Source organism: Cantharellus anzutake (assembly GCF_015039405.1).
Source record: "Cantharellus anzutake strain C23 chromosome Unknown EI90scaffold_21, whole genome shotgun sequence".
NCBI classification, from domain to species: Eukaryota; Fungi; Basidiomycota; class Agaricomycetes; order Cantharellales; family Hydnaceae; genus Cantharellus; species Cantharellus anzutake.
This window is the reverse complement of record NW_024066971.1, coordinates 829,333-851,502: the sequence shown is the minus strand read 5'-3', so window position 1 is coordinate 851,502 and position 22,170 is coordinate 829,333. Positions and strand designations below refer to the sequence as shown.

The 22,170-nt window shown below is 49.7% G+C and overlaps 8 protein-coding genes across 8 annotated transcripts; 4 read left to right on the top strand and 4 right to left on the bottom strand.

The window, feature by feature from the left end:
- Positions 1–313: 313 nt before the first annotated feature.
- EI90DRAFT_3123134 (tyrosine phosphatase-like protein) lies at positions 314–1,385 on the top strand (the record flags this gene model as incomplete). Its single annotated transcript, XM_039063577.1, has 5 exons — positions 314–359; positions 407–879; positions 936–1,057; positions 1,110–1,252; positions 1,312–1,385. The coding sequence occupies 5 exons, from the start codon at positions 314–316 to the stop codon at positions 1,383–1,385; spliced, it is 858 nt and encodes a 285-aa protein (XP_038916609.1).
- Positions 1,386–1,487: 102 nt separating this feature from the next.
- EI90DRAFT_3056408 (uncharacterized protein) lies at positions 1,488–2,254 on the bottom strand. The gene has a single exon (XM_039060232.1). It carries the CDS (start codon positions 2,151–2,153, stop codon positions 1,605–1,607), a length of 549 nt encoding a protein of 182 aa, XP_038916608.1. The 5' UTR covers positions 2,154–2,254; the 3' UTR covers positions 1,488–1,604.
- Positions 2,255–2,929: 675 nt separating this feature from the next.
- Positions 2,930–4,228, top strand: EI90DRAFT_3123132 (alpha/beta-hydrolase; the record flags this gene model as incomplete). Its single annotated transcript, XM_039063576.1, has 5 exons — positions 2,930–3,211; positions 3,294–3,390; positions 3,451–3,514; positions 3,567–4,002; positions 4,058–4,228. 5 exons carry the CDS (start codon positions 2,930–2,932, stop codon positions 4,226–4,228), a joined length of 1,050 nt encoding a protein of 349 aa, XP_038916607.1.
- A 2,991-nt stretch (positions 4,229–7,219) lies between these two features.
- Positions 7,220–7,969, bottom strand: EI90DRAFT_2919222 (uncharacterized protein; the record flags this gene model as incomplete). Its single annotated transcript, XM_039054699.1, has 3 exons — positions 7,220–7,710; positions 7,768–7,789; positions 7,859–7,969. The coding sequence occupies 3 exons, from the start codon at positions 7,967–7,969 to the stop codon at positions 7,220–7,222; spliced, it is 624 nt and encodes a 207-aa protein (XP_038916606.1).
- A 1,624-nt stretch (positions 7,970–9,593) lies between these two features.
- On the bottom strand, positions 9,594–11,328 carry EI90DRAFT_3056399 (glycoside hydrolase). Its single transcript, XM_039060231.1, has 4 exons — positions 10,845–11,328; positions 10,753–10,759; positions 10,259–10,663; positions 9,594–10,149 (listed from the first exon to the last, which is right to left on the bottom strand). Exons 1-4 carry the CDS (start codon positions 11,211–11,213, stop codon positions 9,959–9,961), a joined length of 972 nt encoding a protein of 323 aa, XP_038916605.1. The 5' UTR covers positions 11,214–11,328; the 3' UTR covers positions 9,594–9,958.
- A 3,556-nt stretch (positions 11,329–14,884) lies between these two features.
- On the top strand, positions 14,885–16,031 carry EI90DRAFT_919139 (uncharacterized protein). The gene is made up of 2 exons (XM_039068239.1): positions 14,885–15,504; positions 15,558–16,031. Exons 1-2 carry the CDS (start codon positions 15,036–15,038, stop codon positions 15,641–15,643), a joined length of 555 nt encoding a protein of 184 aa, XP_038916604.1. The 5' UTR covers positions 14,885–15,035; the 3' UTR covers positions 15,644–16,031.
- Positions 16,032–17,281: 1,250 nt separating this feature from the next.
- Positions 17,282–18,365, bottom strand: EI90DRAFT_2919267 (CAP domain-containing protein; the record flags this gene model as incomplete). Its single annotated transcript, XM_039054702.1, has 6 exons — positions 17,282–17,323; positions 17,451–17,567; positions 17,625–17,650; positions 17,712–17,772; positions 17,836–17,885; positions 17,957–18,365. The coding sequence occupies 6 exons, from the start codon at positions 18,363–18,365 to the stop codon at positions 17,282–17,284; spliced, it is 705 nt and encodes a 234-aa protein (XP_038916603.1).
- Positions 18,366–19,488: 1,123 nt separating this feature from the next.
- On the top strand, positions 19,489–20,191 carry EI90DRAFT_3123128 (uncharacterized protein; the record flags this gene model as incomplete). Its single annotated transcript, XM_039063575.1, has 4 exons — positions 19,489–19,501; positions 19,559–19,629; positions 19,680–19,730; positions 19,796–20,191. 4 exons carry the CDS (start codon positions 19,489–19,491, stop codon positions 20,189–20,191), a joined length of 531 nt encoding a protein of 176 aa, XP_038916602.1.
- Positions 20,192–22,170: the final 1,979 nt, after the last annotated feature.

Here is a 22,170-nt window from a genome sequence, read left to right as displayed (position 1 = left end):
CCTGTTTAATCCAATGCGACTCACCCGGGTCAGGTGTTGTTTATCCACTCAGTGGAGTTGCCGAATTTGGGTTTCGGAACTCTGCGCCTTGATGGCAAATACCGAAGGGAGTCCTAAAGAAATACCGACATCCGAGAGCGGCATTTTTGCCGCGATATGTTGACAGGTGTGTACCGCCACAATGGATTTGCGTCAAAACGATACAAAAATACACTCACTCCCCCAAATTTACATCACGTGTACAACCCCAACGCAACCGTGGGAAAGTCGTGGGAGCTTGCCAACTTTCTCCTCTATCTCTAGAGAAAGCTCGATGTCAACTAGTGAGAATGTGAGATCAACGGCATATCGCCGTCAAGGTATGAGGCCAAATTGTTTATATAGGTTAATCTAACGCGCGCACAAGGCCCAACCAAACGCGGTCAATCGGGCATCACAGTCAAGAAAGTGTACCTCTTCATTTACAATCTCCTGTCCACACTTGCGTGGTCCTACTTACTCTATGTTACGATCCTCCACCTTGCTGGCGTCATCCCTCCCCTATCACCATTCCAATCCACTGCCTCGGCCAAAGCATCGCTGCTTGTCAAGACCCTAATCAATCAGCTCCCTCTGACGCTTAGGAATGCCTCGCCTCTAACTCAGGCTAAAGCGAGAGTGTGGGAAAACATTCCCTCTGAGGTTGTTAAGCCTTATTTCGAGAGGGCCACCACCCTATATGCTCGCATTGGACCAGAAGTCGCGCTTATTCAGACAACGGCCATCCTGGAGGTTGTGCATTCGCTCCTTGGGCTTGTGAGGAGCCCCTTTACTACGACACTCGCACAAGTGGCTAGTCGCCTTTGGACTGTGTGGGGCATTGTTGAGAGGTTTCCTCAGGTATTGGCGCTTCCCACGCATAGATGTCACGCTAGCTATAATAAATTCGCCGTCAGACCCACTCGAACCCTCTTTATGCATTGATGGTGATTGCCTGGTGCAAGGCTGAGATCATTCGCTATACTTTCTATGCATTGAGCATATTGGGCTATGAACCTTATTCCATCAAATGGCTAAGGTGAGGGCAGAGCTGCTTTTAGTGTCCCCACTCCTCAACTGATTCTGCCTAGGTATTCCGCGTACTACGTCAACTACCCTATTGGAGCGTCCTCGGAAGCTTTTCTCGCCTTCTCGACACTCCCACCTCTAACAACCATCTCGTGGACCCTTGATGAATATTTCCGCCTCATATTGTTCCTTCTTTGGTGGCCGGGTATGTGTCCGTTGTTTGATGATTGTGTATTCTCCCTCTAACGCATTGGCGGCCTCAAGCTCTACATGGTTTGATGTCATATATGTCGAGTCAACGGCGGAAGGTCCTCTTCGGCAAGACAAAGACGGCCTAGGCATGTGGAGTTGGTCTGAGTCGGGAAGAGTGCACCTTGATATGAATGTCATTATAACCATTTGCGATGCGGCAATACAAAAGTCATACAAAATTATATAATCGGGTACGTTGTGGAACAATGTGGCGCAAGTCATCAATGCTAATATGTGCGGAAATCGAACAACTGGTCGTTCATCGCCCACCACTCCTATATTAATTGGCTCCTTCGAATATCGAGTTATGAGTTGGGATGAAGCTCGATCAAAGTCAACACACCTTTTCCTTCCATATAATCTCTGAATATTGATCTATCAAAAACTCCTCCAACACGTTTCGCACTCCCATCCTCTGGTGGTGGCTCTGAAGGAGAAGTGATAGCATAGTGGCGGCTCTCGAAGAAATCTCCGGCGCTTGTGTTGGGATCACGTCGAGCCGGGTCGGGGGTAGGAGGAAGAGCAGCTGTCGATATGCGATCTACTTCCTTGGGTGACGGTGAGAAGTAATTGCTCTGCGCAAGAGGAGACGAGAAGGATGATGGCGTGCCAGGGGGAAGGGCGACAACTTCTGAGGCAGAATGTGGTTCGTCAAGGCCGTGCCCCTCCTCGTCATAGGCAGTCGATGGTCGAGATGAAGGTCGAACAGGAGCGGGTGTTTCAGTTACTATCAGGTTCAGGTCTTTCGGAGTAGCGCGTCCATTCTGGTTGTCGGTGGTATTCCAGTTCTGCTCAACCCAACTCGGTACCTGTCGACTTGATGATGCTTGTTCAGAGTTGAGCATACCCATCATAGGAATCGCCTCGTCTTTTTTCTTCCCGTTTCCATTGTCTGGAGGTGGAGGCGTAAAAGAAATCAAAAAGTTCCCTGGGCGAGATTTGACGACAGTATTCCCGTCTCCGCCTCGGCCAACATATGCTGTTCGTCGTACAGAGTTGTCATGAGCATCACTGAACACCCCTGATGGTTGTTTCCGAGAAAGTCGCTGTTTGCGAAGAAGGGCTCGTCGACGCTTCTTGATTACCCAATTTACAAATGATATCGTCCAAGCAATGCCAATGACCACTCCACAAATCTGAAAGGTAATCCGTGATCATGGAGTACTTCTGGAAGAAAGAAACAGCCAAGGAAAGACGTACTACGCCAGTAACGATCTGGAAAGCAGGAATCGAAGAAATGCTTCAGAGGTTAAGGACTCCACTTTGGTAACCTCAGGCTGTGGGTTGGCTTACAGGAGTTTTTGGTCTATCCCTCGGTTCTGGGTCGTCGGTAGAAGGAAACGAAAACTTGTCAGATGCGACCGTCATGCTCCTAAAGAAGTGTGCTAGACACTTGGAGGCTGGTCAACAAACTAGCGTGAGTTCGACGTCGTGAGAGTTAATTTGACAGTCTCCTGGTCACGTGCCCAACCGATGACCTGGACCGACGACGGGCGCTATTCCGTCATATTGTTATATCTCGGGCTCGGGCACTCCACCTTCAAACTCACCACCGTTCCTGGGCATACACTGCATTGAGAGAAAGGCGCTATAACCGCAGCCTCGTGTCTGTCGACTTTACTGGGAAAATATGAAAACGCTGCTTGCTTCACTCCCTGTAATACTCGGCGCCTCCCTCATTCACTGCACGCCGACATCACTTCGACCCATCAGGACACCTGCTCCCCGGAGTCCAGAACACCCCTTTAATGCCTCGATACGTCCCCTAGTGTTGTGGCATGGTCTCGGAGACTCGGCGAATTCTGAGGGTATGCAAGCGTTCGCTCAACTTGTGAGGGATGTCCATCCCGGACTCTTCGTTCACAGTATCTACCTTGAGCATACTGAGGATGCAGACCAAAAGGCTGGCTGGGTAGGTATCCTTCAGACTCTGCAAAACTCCCCTCCACGACTGCTGCAATCTGAAGTAAGAACTGATAAGTTCTGGGGATTAGTTCGGAAATATCTGGGAACAACTGGGAATTGTCAGTGCTCAGCTAAGCAGTATTGCGGAGCTTGATGATGGGTTTGACGCTATTGGCTTTAGTCAGGGTATGATCCTTCCCTTCACTGAACTAAAGATGAGTTGATACACTGCCTTGTGCGTGTTAGGTGGTCAGTTCCTCCGTGCCTACGTTGAGAAGTACAACAAACCTCCTGTCTTCAATTTGATTACGTAAGTATGGCAGACGGGCCGCCATAACATGAATCCTTATGTGCGGATCAAGGTTTGGGTCACAACACATGGGTGTTGCTGATCTCCCTGTGTGCCGTCCGGGCGACTTATTCTGCCTCCTCGCTCGATCCATTGCGCGCCGTGGCGTGTATTCCACCCACGCTCAGACTCATCTCATTCAGGCTCAATATTTCAGGGACCACGCACGACTGCAGCTCTATTATAAACAAAATAAATTCCTAACATCAATCAATGGGGAAGTGGAGGAAACCCGTAACGAGACGTTCAAGAAAAACCTCTTGGACTTGGGGAACTTTGTGATGATTCTGTTTGACCAGGACACCACTGTCGTCCCTAAGGAGAGCAGTTGGTTTGGTTCATACGTCCCACCTGAAGACGGTGATCGGAAGGGGCCACGTTGGGGAGAGGAAGTCCTTCCAATGCGGGAGCAGCCGTTATACAAAGAAGATTGGATTGGACTAAGAAAAGTAAGAAATTTGTCTCGACCCTGTAGGGTCAGATTTCTGACTACATCGCTCACAGTTGGACGAAACTGGACGTGTAACGATGATTACTTGCGAAGGAGAGCACATGCATATCTCGCGCGAATGTTATCTGCCTATCGTCGAACAGTATGTCGGCAAAGTTATGGAAGCTGATTCCATCAATGGAGGCCTAGTTTCGTCACAAGGGGGTTTGATAATTCAACATTGATATACCCTGTATTCACCACTCGCTTCTACATCAATCCACTATTCAGTCGCCTCATCCATGAAGCGTTTTCCTTATCCGTAGCGACCTCCGAAGAGAACATTTCAGGCCGTTCGCGCAACCCCGCAAATCGATCGATTTGTGATCATGGGCCGGTGGAAGCCCCCTCAATCTCCCTAGTCAAGGGATACAAGTCTACTACAAGTTCACCAAAAGGAGTTACTTTCATTAGCAACTTTGGAAAACAGAACTTCCCTTTCATCGGTTGCTCCGCTGATAGAATGTAGGGTGGATCGGATTTGCGTGCGTGGCCGGTGCAGCATACAGCTTAATGATCGCTAGGATTGCGATATCTTAAACCTCCAAAGGAGCTGTAGGCAGACAAAAATTGACCAACACGGCTTTGATGTAACCAATCATCCTATTCACTCCCTTCACACGTTCAACGACATTGATAACCAGTTTTAGCTTGTTGCTGGAAGGAGCTAACAAGACTGACTGCAGTGGATTCTACCCGTTTTCCAGGAAGCGAGCTATGCCATCTTGCTCTTGTTGACTCGCGATCTCAGATCGAGTAAGTCCATATCATCGGAGCTCTAAATGGTAACCTGACGTACTAGCTGGCCTTCACCTCCACTTCACCTTCACTTCACCTCCATGCATAGTACACGAGGGCCCCACCCGCCTTTGTTCATCTCATCATACCGAGGACAAACTGAAAGAATTCGAGTTAGTTTTCAACTCAAGGTAATCGTACAGCCTATTCCTTATCTGTATTCCAAATGAATCTGATCATGAGCTCTACCCCCCTGAGTTGGTTAGTCGAAGAAAAGCTCGCGGCGTATTCCATCGCAGCCACTGGCGTTCAATGTACGTATTTTAATCTCGGGTGACAAGCTAATGCAGCCGAAACCTCAAAGTAGCTGACATCGCCTATCACACCGCCAAATATGCGCGTAAAGTCTAAGCGGGACACCGCTTCAGGTACCCTCTTCACACCGGGTTCCTCCCTCCATTTACAACACAGCAGCACCCTCAGAAGGGCTGCTGTGAGGACAATTTCCCACCGACACCCCTGTACCCGCTCAGCGACGAGTGTAATGAAGCTCTAGTGACAGAATTAGAGGCACGGCGGCATACGCTGATTGGCCATCTCTCGGAGCTTGCCGGCCAACTCTTGGCGAAGGATCCTCTATCGGTGAGCTCAGCCCTTCCTCCCTCTTAAGCCCGCTAGCATGCTGTGTATCACTCTCCCCTCACAGACCAGCATCATGTGTTTGAATTTTCTATGGGCGCTTATTCTGGTCCTATCACCTCGTACCCGTTCTACTTCCTGTCAGCGGCGAGAGGTGATCGGTTGACGCCGGGTTCACAACGCAAAATCGCGTGGCCCATTGATTAATGTCGCTCCCCCCAGGCTTTCATAATAGCCATGTGCTAACGATTCCATTGCGATAATGGTCAGGGGAAATTCCCATTAAATCCAACCAGTTTTTGCCATTACCCACGCCCTTGCCGATCGTTGTATCCATCCTAGACGTCCAGGGGGAAGGATGATAAGTAAATAAGTGGAATATCCCTGATTGGTCCCATTGCGCCGCTGTACTTGTCTTCTCAGGCCTTGCACTCTGATGTCCCTCTTCCGTTCTTATCCGCAGCCTTGCACTTAATAGTGCTAGTCTACACAATGCTTACGTTAGTAGGAAGATCCGTACTAAAGGCGTTTTCGCTTCACATGATTTATCGAGTAATTGGCTGAGTTCACTGCAATGACCGAAAGGGGCGGTGTGGATCACACTGGGGATTCGCCACCGCCTGCTTCATTGTGGTTGAGAACATTAGACTTATTTTTATTTTCACCCCATCATTCATGCGGAGACACCTGTGATTAGAAGCTAGAAACAACTCCCTAATAATGCCCCCTTTCCCCTTGTGCCTGCAGACTCAACCGTCAAGTGAAACAAGATGATTTGCTTCATCCGAGATAAAGTCTGGTCTGGAAGGGGGAAATATCTCAGATTCCTCAGAGCGGGCGCCACCATGATGACTTTGCCGAATTTCAAGCGAGCACGCAACGTCCGTGCTCTCTGAATTTGAATTGGCAGTTGACACAGCCTCACTCGCTGAATTTGAACGCACAAATTACGTGACGCCTCAAATCTGAAGATCTGCGTCCCGGTTTATCACAGAAAGCGTGTTTGAGGCGTTACAGAAACGCAGGAAAAAAGACAGAGAAAAGTGTCATCGTGCGGTGTTGGAGGGGCGCCGCTCGGTCAGAACACTCATTCCATTTAATCTAGGGCAAGGCCATCGATTGACAAAACAGGATATTAAAAGTGGTGATCTGCAGACCATTTTTACGACTACTTTATCCCGGATTCGAAATGAAACTGATTTGCATACGTTATTTTTACAGCAATAGAACGGAATCAAGGCCGTTCAGAGGGCTTACAACATGTACCTGTAGATCATGCAGCATGGCAGCCGAAATTTCACAACTGGTGTAATCGTAATGAAGTGGGCGGTTATATGCGAAAGATGCATGTCGAGATGTTTGGTAGTTACAATAGCCGTCCTGAGGGATAACAGCTTGGATTTACATAATGAAATAAACTTCTATCGTCGATGGTTTACCCTGCACCAGATGGGTGTCCGAAGCCGAACGTCAAGAAATGCGACAAATTGAGTATGCAAGAGAGCAGATGCGGAATGCATGTGACCAAGGAAGTGTATCCACCGCCAGAATCCAACAAGAGATTGTGATATAGAAATTGTGATTAAGTGGGTCGTTGCGGAGGGCAGCCGCGAATGAGGGGCTGAACTGGGTTTAGAAGAGCAAAGATGAAGGGCTAGACTTGATGGGGTCCACGTAACGTCATTCCTCTGAACATCACATCAGTGGTTCTGTGATGCACGGCACAGACTCGCCCGTGCAACGATGAAAGTCTGGGAAACATGACACTCCCCGGAAAAACGATGCACAATGATGAGGGATCAAGCGCGAGATAGCTGCTTTCCTTCGGTTTCAGTGTCAAGCTCATCTTCAGAAGAAGTGAAAATCGGCGAAGGACGGCGATCGCGGTCCCTGAAGTGGTGGCGCTCACGAGCGGTGTGGCTCGCCCTGGCTTCATCCGCAGCCCACTCCAGTTCAAGCTCAGAGGTGGTCGCCATAGTGGTGGACGATGCTTGCGACGACGAAGGAAAGCGAGACCGTCTGTCACTTCTGGTGTCAGTCATCCTGGATGTCCTAGTCGAATCTGCGCTATCAGCGTCTTGTATATCTGCCACGGCCCTTCCGCCACTGTTCGGGTCTTCATCTTCTCCGCCTTCGCCGTCTGCCTCGGGGTCCCCTTCTTTCCGCATGTGAGAAGCTTTGGATCGTCTCTTGCCGCGGCTTGACGAAGAGTCATGGGTTCTCGCGTGGCGGCGCATATTGGAGAGGACCGAAAAGCTGCGACCACAACCAGGAGCGTTACACACGAATGCTACAACAAAAGCATGTAAAGACATAAGATATAAACAGAGGAAGAGGGATCGCTTACGCTTTTCACCTGTGTGAATGTTCTTGTGGATCTGATGCCGCAGCAATACATAAGCGTTCAACTTTGAGTTATCCATTGTCCTTTTTGTCACAGCATATAGACGTACCGCTAAGCTGCTAGGTCTATTGAATGTTTTGTGGCACCAGCTACACTCATACTTCTGTCCGGACCCTGAGGCCTCCTGAGCAATTGCAATATCCATCAGATTACGAGTAGGTCGCATGTTGATTTGACTCGTGTGGCTCCCTACAACCCCCTGACCAATCGGATTACTACTACTGACCCTCCATTGTCCAGAGGATGTGGAAATCACGGGGGTCTTCGCATAGGCGAGTCGGCCCCCTGAGTCCTCGCTCCTGTCCGGTTGTTGCCTACCGGTGTATGGTGCCGAAGTCGAGTCGGCTCGTGGTCGACGGGCAAGAGGAGGGGGAGATTTTCGAATGTCGGCCGAACGCACGTCATGAAAGCCGCCTCCATCGGGAGCATGGCGTGAATCGGAATTGGAGTGAGTGAAAAAATGATCGGAGGAAGTTGGGCTTTGTTGGTCTCGATAACTATGCGACTGATGGGGATGAGCCATGGGCCCATCTGGACCGTGGCTTTGAGGGTTATCGGTCAAGATTGGACGCAAAGTGCTGAAAGATCTGTGCGGGGGTGAACGAGAGTATGAAGATTGGGAAAGCTCCTCCGGAAGTAGCGCGTGGTTCGATTGAGTTGGATTGGGTATAGGAGGTTGCATCAAGCGCGGATTCGAGGAATATGAAGATCTGTGGCCAGGCTGTGGATGCGTCTCAGTGGGGCGGAGGATCGGATTGAGGGAAGCCGAACGAGGATCCTATCATGATGTAGGATACCAACGCAATTAGGCTCAAGCCATTCGCATCGCCCCAGAGATTCAAATCTCACCTGCACAATTTGTATCTGACGACGATTCACATCCCCGAGGTCGTCTAAGGAAATGTAAAACTTATTGTTGACTACCAGAACAACAAGCTGGATACCTGTTGGGCCCAGACCAAAGAGCGTTCGGATCGAAGGTAGCGATGCGCCCGAAGGCGGCGGGTCGTGCTGGGTGGTCTCATTGGTAGACGGCATCTCAGACTCGAGAGGCAGTGGAGAAGGGGTCAACTCAGATGACCAGGGGGAGGATTTGCATGGCGGAAAGGAAAAGAACTGTGATAGGGAGCGCGCCCTAATTTTTAATGCCTTGCTTTATAAAAGAGTCTCGGAAGCTGTTGAGGTAAAGAGATTCAGCTTCTGCGAGGCAAGCATTTAAAGAGCTCAGAACTCCCATACACTAGCGATTATGATACCCGATGACCACCGCCGACACAGGGAGCGTGTGCACATCTCAAAAAATTTGTGAGGCCCCATGGACCCAGATAATTCTTCAATCAAATGAAATGAAGAGGATCTGCAAAGGGTTGAGACTGAATTCTCCCAGCCAGTCAGTCCAAGAGGTTGATGAAATTCTAAATCTCTTACAGAAGCAGAGCAACGATCAGGCAGCATGAGAACGCTTCTTTCGGTTATGCACTAGTTGAAAGCCTTATGCATCGGGCTCTGTGACACGTGCAGGGCAGTGCCGCGCGCTTGCTTTCGGCACATCGTTCTCATCCCTTTTCAAGAAAAGTAGATATCGGCGTGTTTGCGAACGTATGTTTCTCGCGAAAAAAAAAACCAGCAGAGATAATCCTAGAAATGTCCCTTTTCCAGCAGGGCCACACTGCCTTATTGAGGACAATGCGTGGATCTGTGATCCACTCGCGACAAATTGGGCCAGCGCCGAGTGGACATAAAGGGGACAGCTGACATGATATGCCCAAGTGCCGAATCCGAAATGCAAAACTAACTAATATCCACGCCCAGGCAACTCATCTGGACTTATTCAAACCAAGGGATCGACACAGGAATGAATTACCATCCACTCCGCGGTCCTGGCACAAAGAAAGGCGGATTGCATGTTCCATCAAAAAGCAAAATTCCCTCCTTCCGTCGGCTATTGCACTATGATTTCTTGAAGAGGCTGCATATAAATCGGTGGATTGTGAACAAGGGGCAATCATTGACAAGCTCCAGATTTAGATGTACAATTACTCAGCCAGTATGGCATCAAACAAGGGTTGGTTAGAGAGTTGCTGCACGCGTACATTTGGTTGGATATTCAAACGTCCATCTTTGACACATTCCATCAGGACTTGCTCCATTCCCGGAGATTAGGGAACGAAGAGGTCGGATATTGCAAGCGATTGGGCGTCGAATCCAAATGGTGGCCAGCCTCTGCGAAAACGTTCGCCACCAATTTGACCAGGCTTTCGCCTGGCACCTCCGCCTTACCTTCGCCAATCTCCATCCCGTTTCGCACGCCATGGTCCTTATCGCCTGAAGGAAAAAAAAGGAAATGGTAAGTGCCGAGAACACAACGGACCCTCGAAGGGTCGCAGAGGCGGTGATTAGCACAGCTGCACAAATGAACATTGTGATTACGAACCGCTTAGTTCCCAATACATAGCACCTGCCAATCCAGAATGGACAATCCACCCTGCCTTACGGCGTGCAGCCCACTCGTCATCAAACGTAATCAGCTCGCTCTTAGTTGTATCATAGCTCCAGCTCGCCACCTTGGCTTCGTCATGAAATACATCGGATCCAGGCTTGGGTAGTGCTCTGTAATCGTACACCCCAGCCTCCCACGAGCCCTGGCCGATACCGTTGTACGGAGATCCAGGGTCCTTAGTGTTAAGGAAAGAGCGCCCGTAGAGCGGAACGCCTATCACCATTTTTGAGCGCGTAACTCCGTGTTGTTCGTAGAAGTTGATGGCTGTGACTGTGCTGAGCCCTTCGCCATATAGGTTAGCTTGGTGTCCGGAGACAGAGTCCCAGGATCCAGCGTAATCTGAGGGCCCGCGTGATCACGGGTGGTGAAAAGAAGAAGCAGAGATCTACCGTCAGGAGAAGCGGTAAAACAAGACACAAAACAGTCACCATAAGCCTAGAATCGTATGGAATCCAACCCATTTTCTCAGAACAATGAGAAGCTGAAGCTAACGAAGTTTCGCTAATAGAGCGTTGCGTACCATGAGATTCCAGAAATCCAGATGGCAATCCATTTCCGCAATGTGCAACTTTTCATAGTTGTGAGCGCCACATGGAGCTGCTATCGTCAATGCGAATCGGCCCGTGCCGCTAATCTTTGTTGAGAGCTTATCAAGCCCTTCCCGGAGTTCTCGAAGGAGATCTACGTAACCACGCGCTTGGGCATCGTTCTGTGGATACTCGTAGTCGACATCCAGACCGTCCAGACCGTAATCCTCCACAAGCTTAACCGACGTTTCCACAAATCGGGCTCGCAGTCTAGGTTCTACGACAACCGGATGGAATGACGGTGAATATGTCCAGCCGCCGACACTGAGCAAAAGCTTCAGGTGGCGATGTGTTCTTTTCATGAGGTAGAATTGCTTAAAGTTACCAAAGAGGTGCGATGCGGGTTCTTCCCATGAATCGCCAGGGTAATGGATGTCTTTGTCTGACCATACATCACTGAGGACCACCTCTCCTGAATCAGAGCGAACATTCGCGAATGCATATAGAATGTGGCTAAAGGACAATCTAAGAATGGCCTGAATGCGGTTTGGTCACCGTGAAGAAGCATACGTGAGGCACTGGGCAGGGACCAAAGATGGCGGATATTTGCGCCCATATATTCCCCAGTTCTACCAGCGATGCACGCACTTAGTTGTGAGGAGATTTTACGCCAGAACTGGCGTATGAAACTTGTCATGGCATACCGTAAAATATCCGACGTTCAACAAGCCGTTGGCGGGCATATGATCGATAGTGTTATTTGGACGCGCTTTACAATATGTCTCAGTCTCGGCAGATCTGAAAGATGAGAAGGGCAAAGATGGTGGCCGATAGATATCCCACTGAAGACGATGAAGGATTACAAAGCTTGCGAGAAGCACCCCAACCACGAGTTTGATCCGAAAAAAATCCACTTTGGGAAAACGGATCCGATGAAGGCCAATAGGGGATCTCTGGCAACTAGTTTTGATCAATGGAACCAAAACGACGTTGTCAATGCCGGAGCGAATCCTGAGAGTTAGCACAAAGGGTGTCACGTGGAAGCTCACGCCGAATTTAAAAGCCTCAGGTATCTTCGGACGGCCACCTCCTTGGGCAGCAAATCCTTCATTCAGCAGCATCGCAAGCTTGAGAAACTGCTGTGTTCACGCTTATTTGCGATGGGATAGTCCCTTTCCCTTTTGAACAGATAAAGGCGTTTCAGGGCGCTGTGTAGTCCCCCATGATTTGGAATAATCCTGCTTCTTTGAATAATTCTATATGCATGCTTCAGGTTCGATTCCGTACGCATCAGTTACCATCTATGGCGCACCAGTGCTTTTCACCCTCAGAATAACGTTTGCCACGTTTACATGCCGGTGGCGGACGCCGCGGAAGCGACCCTCACTGAGATGATCAGTCGCTACTGCTTAGCTTTTGTTGGCGGGCACGCAACTGTTTAAAGTCTATTCAGGCGAATTATAGGCATGTTCATACACGTCTATCAGGGGTATTACATGAACGAAACTTCCAACTCAGCCCGATCGATGGCATTTTAGGGCGATCGATGGGCGGGTCTTGTAATTTACCGAATTTCTAGACCGGCCCTGCGGCGAACTGGTTATGCCTATTCTGCTCAAACCTTGATCTTGACACGATCAAGGAGCATGGCCCATGGCTTCAACCAACTCCTACCCACCTTCATTCGCGCTGTATAATGTGTCGCGTAAGGAATCTGATCTCCCCTAGGCTTCGGCGATAGTTTCCAGGGGTGTTTCGGTCCTATCGAATTTAGCATCTAAGATTCTACTGAGTATTCTTTCTGCCTCCTACGGAGATCTCCGTTGTGCAATAACTCCAGCTAGGCTCAGGCTTCTTTGCTCTCAGCCGGCTTCACGTCCATGAGGCAGGCCGGGCGCGTCCCTAATTTGTCGTGGCGGGTGGGAAGATAAACCGACATTCTGGATGCCTCGGACCCCATGCCCGCAGAGCCTCTATGGAGGGCGCCTGGCTTTCGGGACTATGCGGGCTATTTACCCCGAGCACTGACCTTTGCAGAGTGATGCCTGAATGCGGCCTTTCTCAGTTTTCCTTTTCAATGGGACACAACGGCGATGTCTCCCCACTACTAGGCTAGGTTTGGGCTGCCCTGAGGCCAGACACGGATCAACGTGGACGATCTGCACCCATTCAGAGCTTGAAACACCCACACGCTGATCATTTATGGGGGCGCAAGTCCGCCATTTGAAAAAGCCCAAACAGGATTCTTGCAAATCCCTCATACATGACATCGGAATTGGACTATTTTACCTAGAGCCATTCAAATGATAAGTCCCGCGAGAATCCCAGACCTAAACCCAAATCTGATGAGTTTTCCGAAGCAGAACTAGGCAGCTAAGGGCCTTCGCACATCTAGGGAACAACGGATCCCACCTTAGTAGGTATATAGAAAAAGCCAAGATATGCACATATCATTCCCAACTCCTAGGAGATTTCATCGATCGCTCTGGCTCATCGCTTGGAAAGTAGGTGGCGGCGGATGGTATGGGATTCCATTCTCAACTTTCAAGACGGACGAATGTTCCAAGTGGCGGCATTCCATAATTTGGCGGTTTGGAAGCTTTCCAGGGTCTACCGTGCCCCTTTCTTGGTGCTCGGAAAGATATCCGTGATGGCCGAGACGGATCACGGCACTAGGAACGTCCGTGCTAGGCGTATGCCCCCTGGATGTGTGGCTAGGTGTCGTCAGACGCAGTCGCAGGATCGAAAGGTTAATCCGCACGCCATTAGGGATGCGCTCCAACCCCTTATCCGAGCTGATCCGAATTCGCGTGTGCTCTATCATTGATACTGACTACTGCCCATGGTGGCTTGCAGCAGGTGGTCAATGGCAAGGGTCAATCTCGCCAAATTATGAGGGGGGCCACCTTGACTAGGCAACCTCGGGCTTTTTTACTACCCCCATCTCGTCGTGAAATAATCCAGCAAATCCTAACAGGAAGTACCGTAACAGCCACACGAATATGCGTGTACGCAACTGCAGAAAGCATCGCATACCCATACACTTCTCATTTCGAATCCACAACTGGTCCTATTTTCGTGTGTTTCCAATTTCCATGATCAGAGTTTCTTTCATCCCCGCGGGGATAACGCTTGCGTCAACCCTCCTCTTCATTTGGCGCAATGTTAGGGAGCGAGTGAAGAGAAGCGCATAGGAATGTTGTATTGCAGCGGATGCCCGGCAGAAGTCTCCAAGTTGATGAATACTCCCGAATGGAACCATGTTCAACGCGTTTATCGAATGCAAAGAAAACAATGCAGCCCATGGTGTTATCCTATTTTTCTAAGTAAGAATTGAACAAATTCGTTGCCTTGTGCAACGTCCCAATGATGCAGTCCTTCGCTGGTTTCCCAAAGGGACCCAAGAAGCCGTTGATTCTCCCCGTCGAACGTGACATTACCACCTGATCCCTTCATCGATTCTCCTCCATCTCACCCTGCAAGGCCAGGAACTGGCGTGTCGATACAATTGGGGTGCCGGTGTCTTGTGACGAAGGATGATCCAGGAGGGCACCCCCCCGCGCGATCGATATGGGCCTGCCAACCTCATCGTCGCTATTCTGCATGTGCTGAGCGAGATTATTCACCCAAAGCCTCGGCCCAGCGCTAAAAGAACAGCAGATAATGACCGGAACACACGGCGCATACGTTCTGGCGCCGTCGTTGACCCCCTGCCTCCCCCAAATCTCCCCTTCTGTTGAAGTCAGTAGAAGGACGCACAAATCCCTGGCTAGATCACACAACGGATTGCATGGCCAGCAACTAGCCAGTCGGTTCCGTTTGAGAGATTTGACCTACCAGCCCACTAGGAGCAATTCCCAGGACGCCTCAGGATGGGGATAAAGTGGTCTCTTCGACATACCTCAGCCTCATAATGCGATTAAGCTCGCCTTCTGATTGCACAGGATAGCTGGTGTTTCGCGCATCCCAACATGCTCTTTCTCAAGACTTTCCCCCACCTCGCGCCGGGTTGCCTTCGTCGATCACTTCGCTGCAACTAGAAGAATAGGGCGAAAAAAAGAAGTAGGGATTCGCCTCTTGTGCATGAACCCCATGCGTGTCATCGGACGTTCTGGGCCATGCCTTTGACGGGTGGACCTCGCTCAGATCCGGTGGCCCGATGCCCGTAAGTAGCTGGATGGAAGATGGGCCCTTGCCACGAGGCTCCCCCCTTTCTCCGGGCGGTCCTATGGTTCCCGCCGTACCCCGTTCTCCGAAAACGACCACCCTTGCAGAAGCTTCCCGCCCAATTCCCTCCATGGTACCCCGGGTTAGTAGCTGTCTTGTCGGACCCCATCACTCTCGATAAAATTGGACACCTCGCCTCCATTGAAGTCCTGGAAATATTCACGATAGCCATGATCAAGTTCAGTTCCTTTGGCCTTCCCCTTCACCACTCACTTTCCCCGTTGCCGTCGTCCATTCAATCTCATCGGCGGCACCAAGCAATTGCGAATTTCCCCCTTCTGTCAACTCTGAGGATTCAGGATTCAATCTTGTTTCATGCAAGTGCTAGCCCTGAATGCGACTTCTGGGGATTCCGACGACTGTTCTTGTTTATCCGTTGGGTCCGTGGCCATGGTCCAATGAAACACCGATCCAGGAACTTGATAAGTAAATTATTTCCCTCCACGCTTTAGGCATACAATCGAGCATATGGATCGGAGGAATCACAGCTTCAGCGGAACATCGTGTTCGTCGTCTGAGTACGCAACTGAATTCCCAACAGAACCAGAACCTGCAAAAGCGATGAATGCTATTAATTGTTTCCCGCTGAGAATTGGTGTTCGCCGCCAGCCCGGAGAAGTGGCCCTGGAACCTTTCCGAAGGGCAGGATGGTCTCCGTCACTATCTGTCAGATCGAAAGAGAAACAGGCTGTTCCAAAGCCAAAGCGAGAGACCCCTGTCGATGTATTTGGGCTGCCGTAGTGTAACTAGATCGGCAGCTGTATCTGACATGGATGGGGGCTTGATATGTGCTATATACCTAATGTTCGATCATCTCTTAGGGAAAAGTGACATTGTCCGTTTCATTGTCCGATGTTGGGGGCATGGATTAGAGAGCGAAAGGAAGCAGAGGCCTTACTTATTCGGGATATGTATCCTAGGAACTGAGAACAATGTTGGCATGGTGCGATAGGATCAATGATTTATGCGCACGCAGGTAATGGACACAAAATCCCGTAATTTTCCGAATGAGGGAGTTTGATGGAGGTCAGACTCTCGGCTAGGGGATGCAGATCGCTTCTATAATGGCGGTCAACGGCTGTTGGAAGGGGGGAAATGATATTGATGCGCCAGAGGTGCAGGCGGAACACGCGCTTTTAATTCTACAGCTGCGAGATAACTCCTTCCAGAGTGTTCTGCATTAATTGCATTAACTCGCAACAGTAGAAAGCTCGGGACACCAGAGAAGCAGTGCAAATATCCATTCGGGCCCCGGGGGGGTAAAAACATACGTTCAATAATGCCACTAGACAATTTCTACACCAACAATGTGCTGCTGTTAATTTGAGCTAGAGAGACGAGATGTTTTTTCATGGCTCTGCAACGCAAACGAGCATGGGATTCAGGATAAAAGTTGAGTTTGAAGAAAGCTGCCCCCACCAGGGCGTTGAAAATCCTCATCTTCTGTCGCTGATAAGAATTAATTGGGCACTTCTGCTCCTTGAGAGCGCCTGCGATCTTGGAACTACGCCTAATGGGACTGATATTTTCCACGGGCTCAAAGACATTGTCACCTACCAGGCTGAAGCCTCCACCGCTATGGTGGGTAGTTGTTGGGTGGCGGAGGGCTCGGCCATTGTGTTAGCGGAGCTAGAACGTTACTCGCGCGTCCGGTGGGTCCCTGACCAGATGCTTCCGAACGTGCTGAACGTGCTGATCTACAATATTGGCAACATGCAAGTGGGCCCAACAATTCAATTGGACAATTGAACACAATCCGACGTTTACCCGACTGGGGATCGATTCAGCCAGAACGCACCTCATTGTGAAAAGAGGGGCTACAAACTCCGGGGGGTCATCCATGGCCCAGTACTGTTGCATTCGCATGGGCAGAACTCATCCTTTAAGATGCAATAGGGAAATGCCCCTGGTGAACAAATCTTATTCAGAGTCGCACCATCGATGGTATCCATGCCTGCCTTGTGACCACGCCATCGACGAGCACATGCAAATGCAAACTTAAGAATAAACGGCATTGTGCCAGAACAAGTAATGTTGCCGTTTCCTGCGGCTATGCGAAAAAAAAAGGAACAAATATCTCCGTGGGGAGACAGCGTTACTGTGTGAATGAAAAGAAGCAGACACAGCTTTACTTGTAGACGTTCTGACTAAATAAGAGGAGCGTCAGGGCGGGGACAATTGAGCTGACATTATTTAGGAACACCTACGAGAATTCGCCCTCGATATTGCCTGCTGGGTAATATTCCTGATGGACCAATAATTGTGAGTGTTTGATTCCCGCAGAAGAACCCCATTTTTTTTTCCAACTCACGCAGGCGTAGAATTTGGCGGGCTAAATCGGTGGCTCCAGTGAGCGAAGGGGGGCTTATAACCGCGAATAACAATGTACTCACCCAAGAGTCAGAAGGGAAAATTGACAAATCACAGCTATGTACCCTGCAACCAATTTGCCTAGTGCTATTCCACACCATTTGAGTATAATGTGAATACTAAAATCCCTCCGTGTCAGTATCATTGTTGACTGCATGTCGCACCAACGCAATCACCTGTGGATTGGATGGGTTATAATCCGCTAGAAGGAATGCAGTCATTTAGTCTGGTGGTCAATGACTACTCTTCATGTCCATACTTACGCTCTTCATCACTCCAGAGCTTCATGGCCGCTGGAATGGGGAAGTCACCGGTTCCAGCGGCCTAATGGCACAAATGAGCCGGGATCGGACTTAGAATCATTGAACGTCGTAGTATGCGACTCACTAGGTTTTCCCCATAGGGTCCGACCGCTCCTTCGCTGTGCTCCCACACACCTGGATAGCAGTACTTGCGTCAGAGGCGTTGCAAAATCTCGAAGTAAAAAAAAAAATTTTCCCCCACTAACACTTGTTAAGCCAAGTTTGCGCAGCGTCAGCTAATGTCTCATTCCATTCCAGGGCCACAGCTTTATGCTTGTTCCTAAGGTCATTGTGAGCCTTGAGATATGCGGCGATATCGTCTGCTGGAGTGGTGCCGCCGGCGTTGTTTGTTGGTGGGGAAGTAGAAGTAGTCCGTGGACTCGATGAAGAAGAACTGGGAGTCGCAGCTGGAGTTGGCGTATAGTAGCTAGTAGAATCATGGTGTCGATGAGGAGTCAAGGTGTGATGAGAAGAAGCATGATGAGAGGAGGTGTGATGAGAAGGGGCACCCGATGTAGCATTACACTCTGAACAGTGATGGTGGTGGTGGTGGTGCTTGGAACTCCTTGCGGCTTCTGGCTCCTTGTCGGCATTACCTGCACGAACCTTTACCATCCTGTGAGGTGAACGATAACCTGGGGCTGCACGACCATCGTGAAACGCAAGGGAGAAAGTTGCAAAGAATGACAAAAGGATACTGAAACGAACGAGTATGGAATGCATCGTTAATTTCGAAAACAAAAAAGGGTAAGGACAGGCGGTTCTTCTGCGTTAGACCAGCACAAAGGACGGGTCCCGTTCGTTTATAATGTTGTAGGACCATCGGACAGGACAATGTTGCCATGTGCAAAACCATTACTGCCGGAGGCCATGACAACTGTGTAACCAGGTGTGCCATCGTGCTGATGTATGAGAGAACATCAGCGGTTCCTCCAGATTAAGGATGTCACTAAGCGTCTAGCTAGGGAACAAAATGGTGGGAAAATTGCGACTGCCAAAGTTACGAGGTATGTTGATCGTGCAAGATACTAAGCTCCAGTATCTCCAGACTAGTGACGTGTAAGTTGTACAACGGCCAACCAATCCACATGGATGCTTGATACTGCGATCGTTTGAGTAATTAGCATCGTCAAAGTCCGATTTGTGCAACATCGTTGCTACAGATTGTTTTTTTCGCGCGTGGGAATTTGCGGATTTCGCCTTCACGTTGGTTAGTAACGTAACCCGTCGGGAATTGGTTGCCTTGCGCTATTTCCCTACTTCAAGCCTATCTTTTCCCATCGCGGTTTTGCTTTCGTGCCCTCTTTTGTGTCTCAAAATGCTTTCCCCCCACCTGTGCCCTGAATAGCGCTTTGGACTCTAGTGGAGTGGTAGGGAAATACAAATGTGCAACAATTCTGCAGCTTCAAGCTAGGGTGCATGGTTTCATTGTCGATTTGTGTCGGATAACCTCGGTCGAAAATCTGTCGGTGGGAGCAAAGGGTACGTATGAACGTCTATTCTTTAAATCGAACAAAGCAAAATCAAGAGACTGTAATGGAATGCAGAGCGTTAGGAAAGCTAATAAGCGGCGTTGGATGATTATACAGGATTATTGTAGCGTGCTCATGACACAGGGGAAAGAACACCTGTGATAGCTCAATAAAGGTGGTAGAAAGAACTTTGGCATGATGAGGGGTGAAAGGAAAGATCGACGATTTGGCGGAAAGTGCCGCCGTGAATATGTTCGTTATTCAATATGTCCGATCAAGGTTAGGCGCTCAACGGTGGAACCTCAGGTACCGACTTTAGTGCTCATATCCTCACAGACTCTAGGCAGTATTCAGCCGCCTACAGAATACCATTGATCAAAGCACCAACGCTTCGGATACCGAAACCAGTACGCCCCATTGGCTGTCACTCCCTGCATCGCATACTCAACGCACGCAGATTCAACTCCCACCAGACATCCATCCTTTGCCTGATGATGTAGCGCCATATGTGAGCCATCCCAACTAATTCGAAGGAAGGCGTAGAGTAATTGTAGTCAAAACAAAACAAAAAAGTTTGCCTACCCTTTCACCCTCGAACCTCACACCTTAACTCTCGAATCATCCCGTCAAATAACGCTTCAATCGCACCAATCCCGTAACTCCGCTTTTCTTCGGAATCGAGAGGACGAAAAGACTCTGAGAAAACGAGAGGCGTTGCGGAAAATAGCGCCTGGTTTCGAACCAAGCAGTGGTCCACTCGTCCCGACCAAAGTACTAGTCCATTCGCGGCAAAGTTCAGCCACTACTGCTGGGGTGGGGGTTGACTTTTTTGGTGATGATCGCCAAAAAGTGACGCCACATGCTCCTCACTCTGAGGATATTTCCGAGGCTAAAGTGAGGGACGTTATGGATGACCTGGTGGATCAGTTGGCAGCGATGGACTCTGAAAAGCCCGATGGCGCACGGTAGCTGGGCCGCCCTCCCCAATTTGTTGTACAATTAATATGCTGTTGAAGGTTCGGGGCAAGTTTTTATGAGATAATAGCATTATCGCATTCATCCGTTCATTCCGATGGCATGTCGAAGAAAATATGAGCGCAGCCATTGAGGGTTATCTTCCCGACTTGACAATGTGGAACTGGGGTCGATAGTTTCAGACTACTCAGAGCTTTGACTTCTAGTTCCACATTCTCATTCTCAATAGATTCATGTCAAAGCTGTTCATGCCAGTTAGGAATATAGGGCTTAGGATTGTCCTGGCACCACTGGGTACGTTGTGAACATGATAGTCGGTTGGATCATTGTTAGGATAATTGTTGGGACATTGTATAGTATGGTTTATCCTTGCGCAAAGGGAATTAATCGGTGTGATATGTAGGTTAGTGACAGGGCATTAAACTGTCGACCTAGCACCTCTGAGCACGTTGCGAACATGTGTAGATTGGTTCATTAGTCATTAGGATTGTGTGGTTATGGTTCCTCCAGCTTCTCAATGGGAATGAGTGCAATCAGCTAGGACCGCCAGGTCCTGTACACGAAATGATCGATCCGCAGCCACGCACAAAATGCGCCAAAACCTTGATCCACTCGAGATTAAATGCGTATGAGCGACAAGCATGGTTACGGTGACGATACAAACTCTGATGTTTCCCATAAGCTAGGCGTTGTCCATGCATGACATAGTTGGCAAGCCAGGCACATGTACAGCATGCGTGACGGGGGTGGCTTCCGATTGATGAATTGATAAGGCCAAGCCAGGAACGTAATTCATCAAGTATTTCGGAAATCCCAATCGGACATTGGTTGTTGTTCTACGTACGGGCTAAAGAGTTTGGAGACCATGGTACTGCGCAGCAGTGCTTATTCCAATGTGATGATGCGTTGATTGGATCAACCCCTCTCCGACCTCAGAGCGGTTATGCCGCATCTGAAAATCACGCATCAACCGGGAGGTTGTGCGGACGCGGAGAGGGTGTTAATTGAGCCGTTGGGTAGCGGCGAGGGTGCCACGATATTTTGGATCTGCGTTGGAGGATGAATTTGTTTACCATTTGAGGTTAGGTGGTAATGCGGGCCGTGGTCCGTGGGTAACAGGGTGTACCCCCTGCAGAGCCGCCAAATAAACTGTGCTGGGTTGGAAGAACTACATTTCGGCGGCCGGCAGGATTCCATACATTATTGTTTGAGGAAATACTGGCGGCATGGCTTCGCATCAACCCTTCTGCCTAAACGCAACAAACAAGGGAAAATTTAAATGAGTGGGAGTTTGTATCGGTGATTGGTACCCGTGGACGGGTGAGAGGGGGGGAATGCCGTCACGAACGGCGGCTGCTCATTCTCAGAAGCGACATCAGGTGATAAAGGGACCTGCAAGAACGGAACAAGGTAGATCTTGGCTGCATAAGGCAGCAGCCTGTCTGAAGATCAGGCATCCTCACTAGTAGTGTTATTTATCACTTCCGCAGAATTCCATCAACTCCGGCACGAAATCCGAAATGGGATCACGTTCACCAAGGTCAGGATGTTGTGGCTCGTGGCGGCGGAGTGCCCCTGCCACACGCGCAGGACTTTATCAATCTACTGTGCTAACATCACTCAGCGACCGCGATGTGGTTGGGGGGAGGGAGAGGGGGGGTGAACTGGTCCCAAGTGACCTGTATGGTGATGCCAAATATCGGGGGTGGGTGGCGACGCGGTGACAAATCGGTGACAAAGGGTGGCAAACATCATGGCTTGTCCCTCCAACGTCGGGTCCATCCAGTGAGCCAGCTGTCGATTCACGCCAGCAGTACACGGACAAAGCCAGACAATCAGACCTCCTCTGGTCACCTTCAACGAACCGATTTTCAGTCACTTTTGCTGCAGAGAAGGCAGCCCAGCCTTGACTGGAACATGCACGAGCCTCACCAAGAAAGGGAGCTAAAGGCCTTTAGCATGGACGTAACGTA

What these genes read in the sequence shown, in the direction of transcription:
- EI90DRAFT_3056399 (XM_039060231.1), bottom strand. Translation starts at nt 11,213, where the DNA reads ATGAAAAGAACACATCGCCACCTGAAGCTTTTGCTCAGTGTCGGCGGC. An exon ending in TATGTATTGGGAACTAAGCG is followed by an intron (nt 10,150 to 10,258) that starts GTTCGTAATCAC and finishes TTTTTCCTTCAG; the next exon opens with GCGATAAGGACCATGGCGTG.
- EI90DRAFT_3056408 (XM_039060232.1), bottom strand. Translation starts at nt 2,153, where the DNA reads ATGATGGGTATGCTCAACTCTGAACAAGCATCATCAAGTCGACAGGTA.
- EI90DRAFT_919139 (XM_039068239.1), top strand. Translation starts at nt 15,036, where the DNA reads ATGGGCCCTTGCCACGAGGCTCCCCCCTTTCTCCGGGCGGTCCTATGG. An exon ending in CCGATCCAGGAACTTGATAA is followed by an intron (nt 15,505 to 15,557) that starts GTAAATTATTTC and finishes TATGGATCGGAG; the next exon opens with GAATCACAGCTTCAGCGGAA.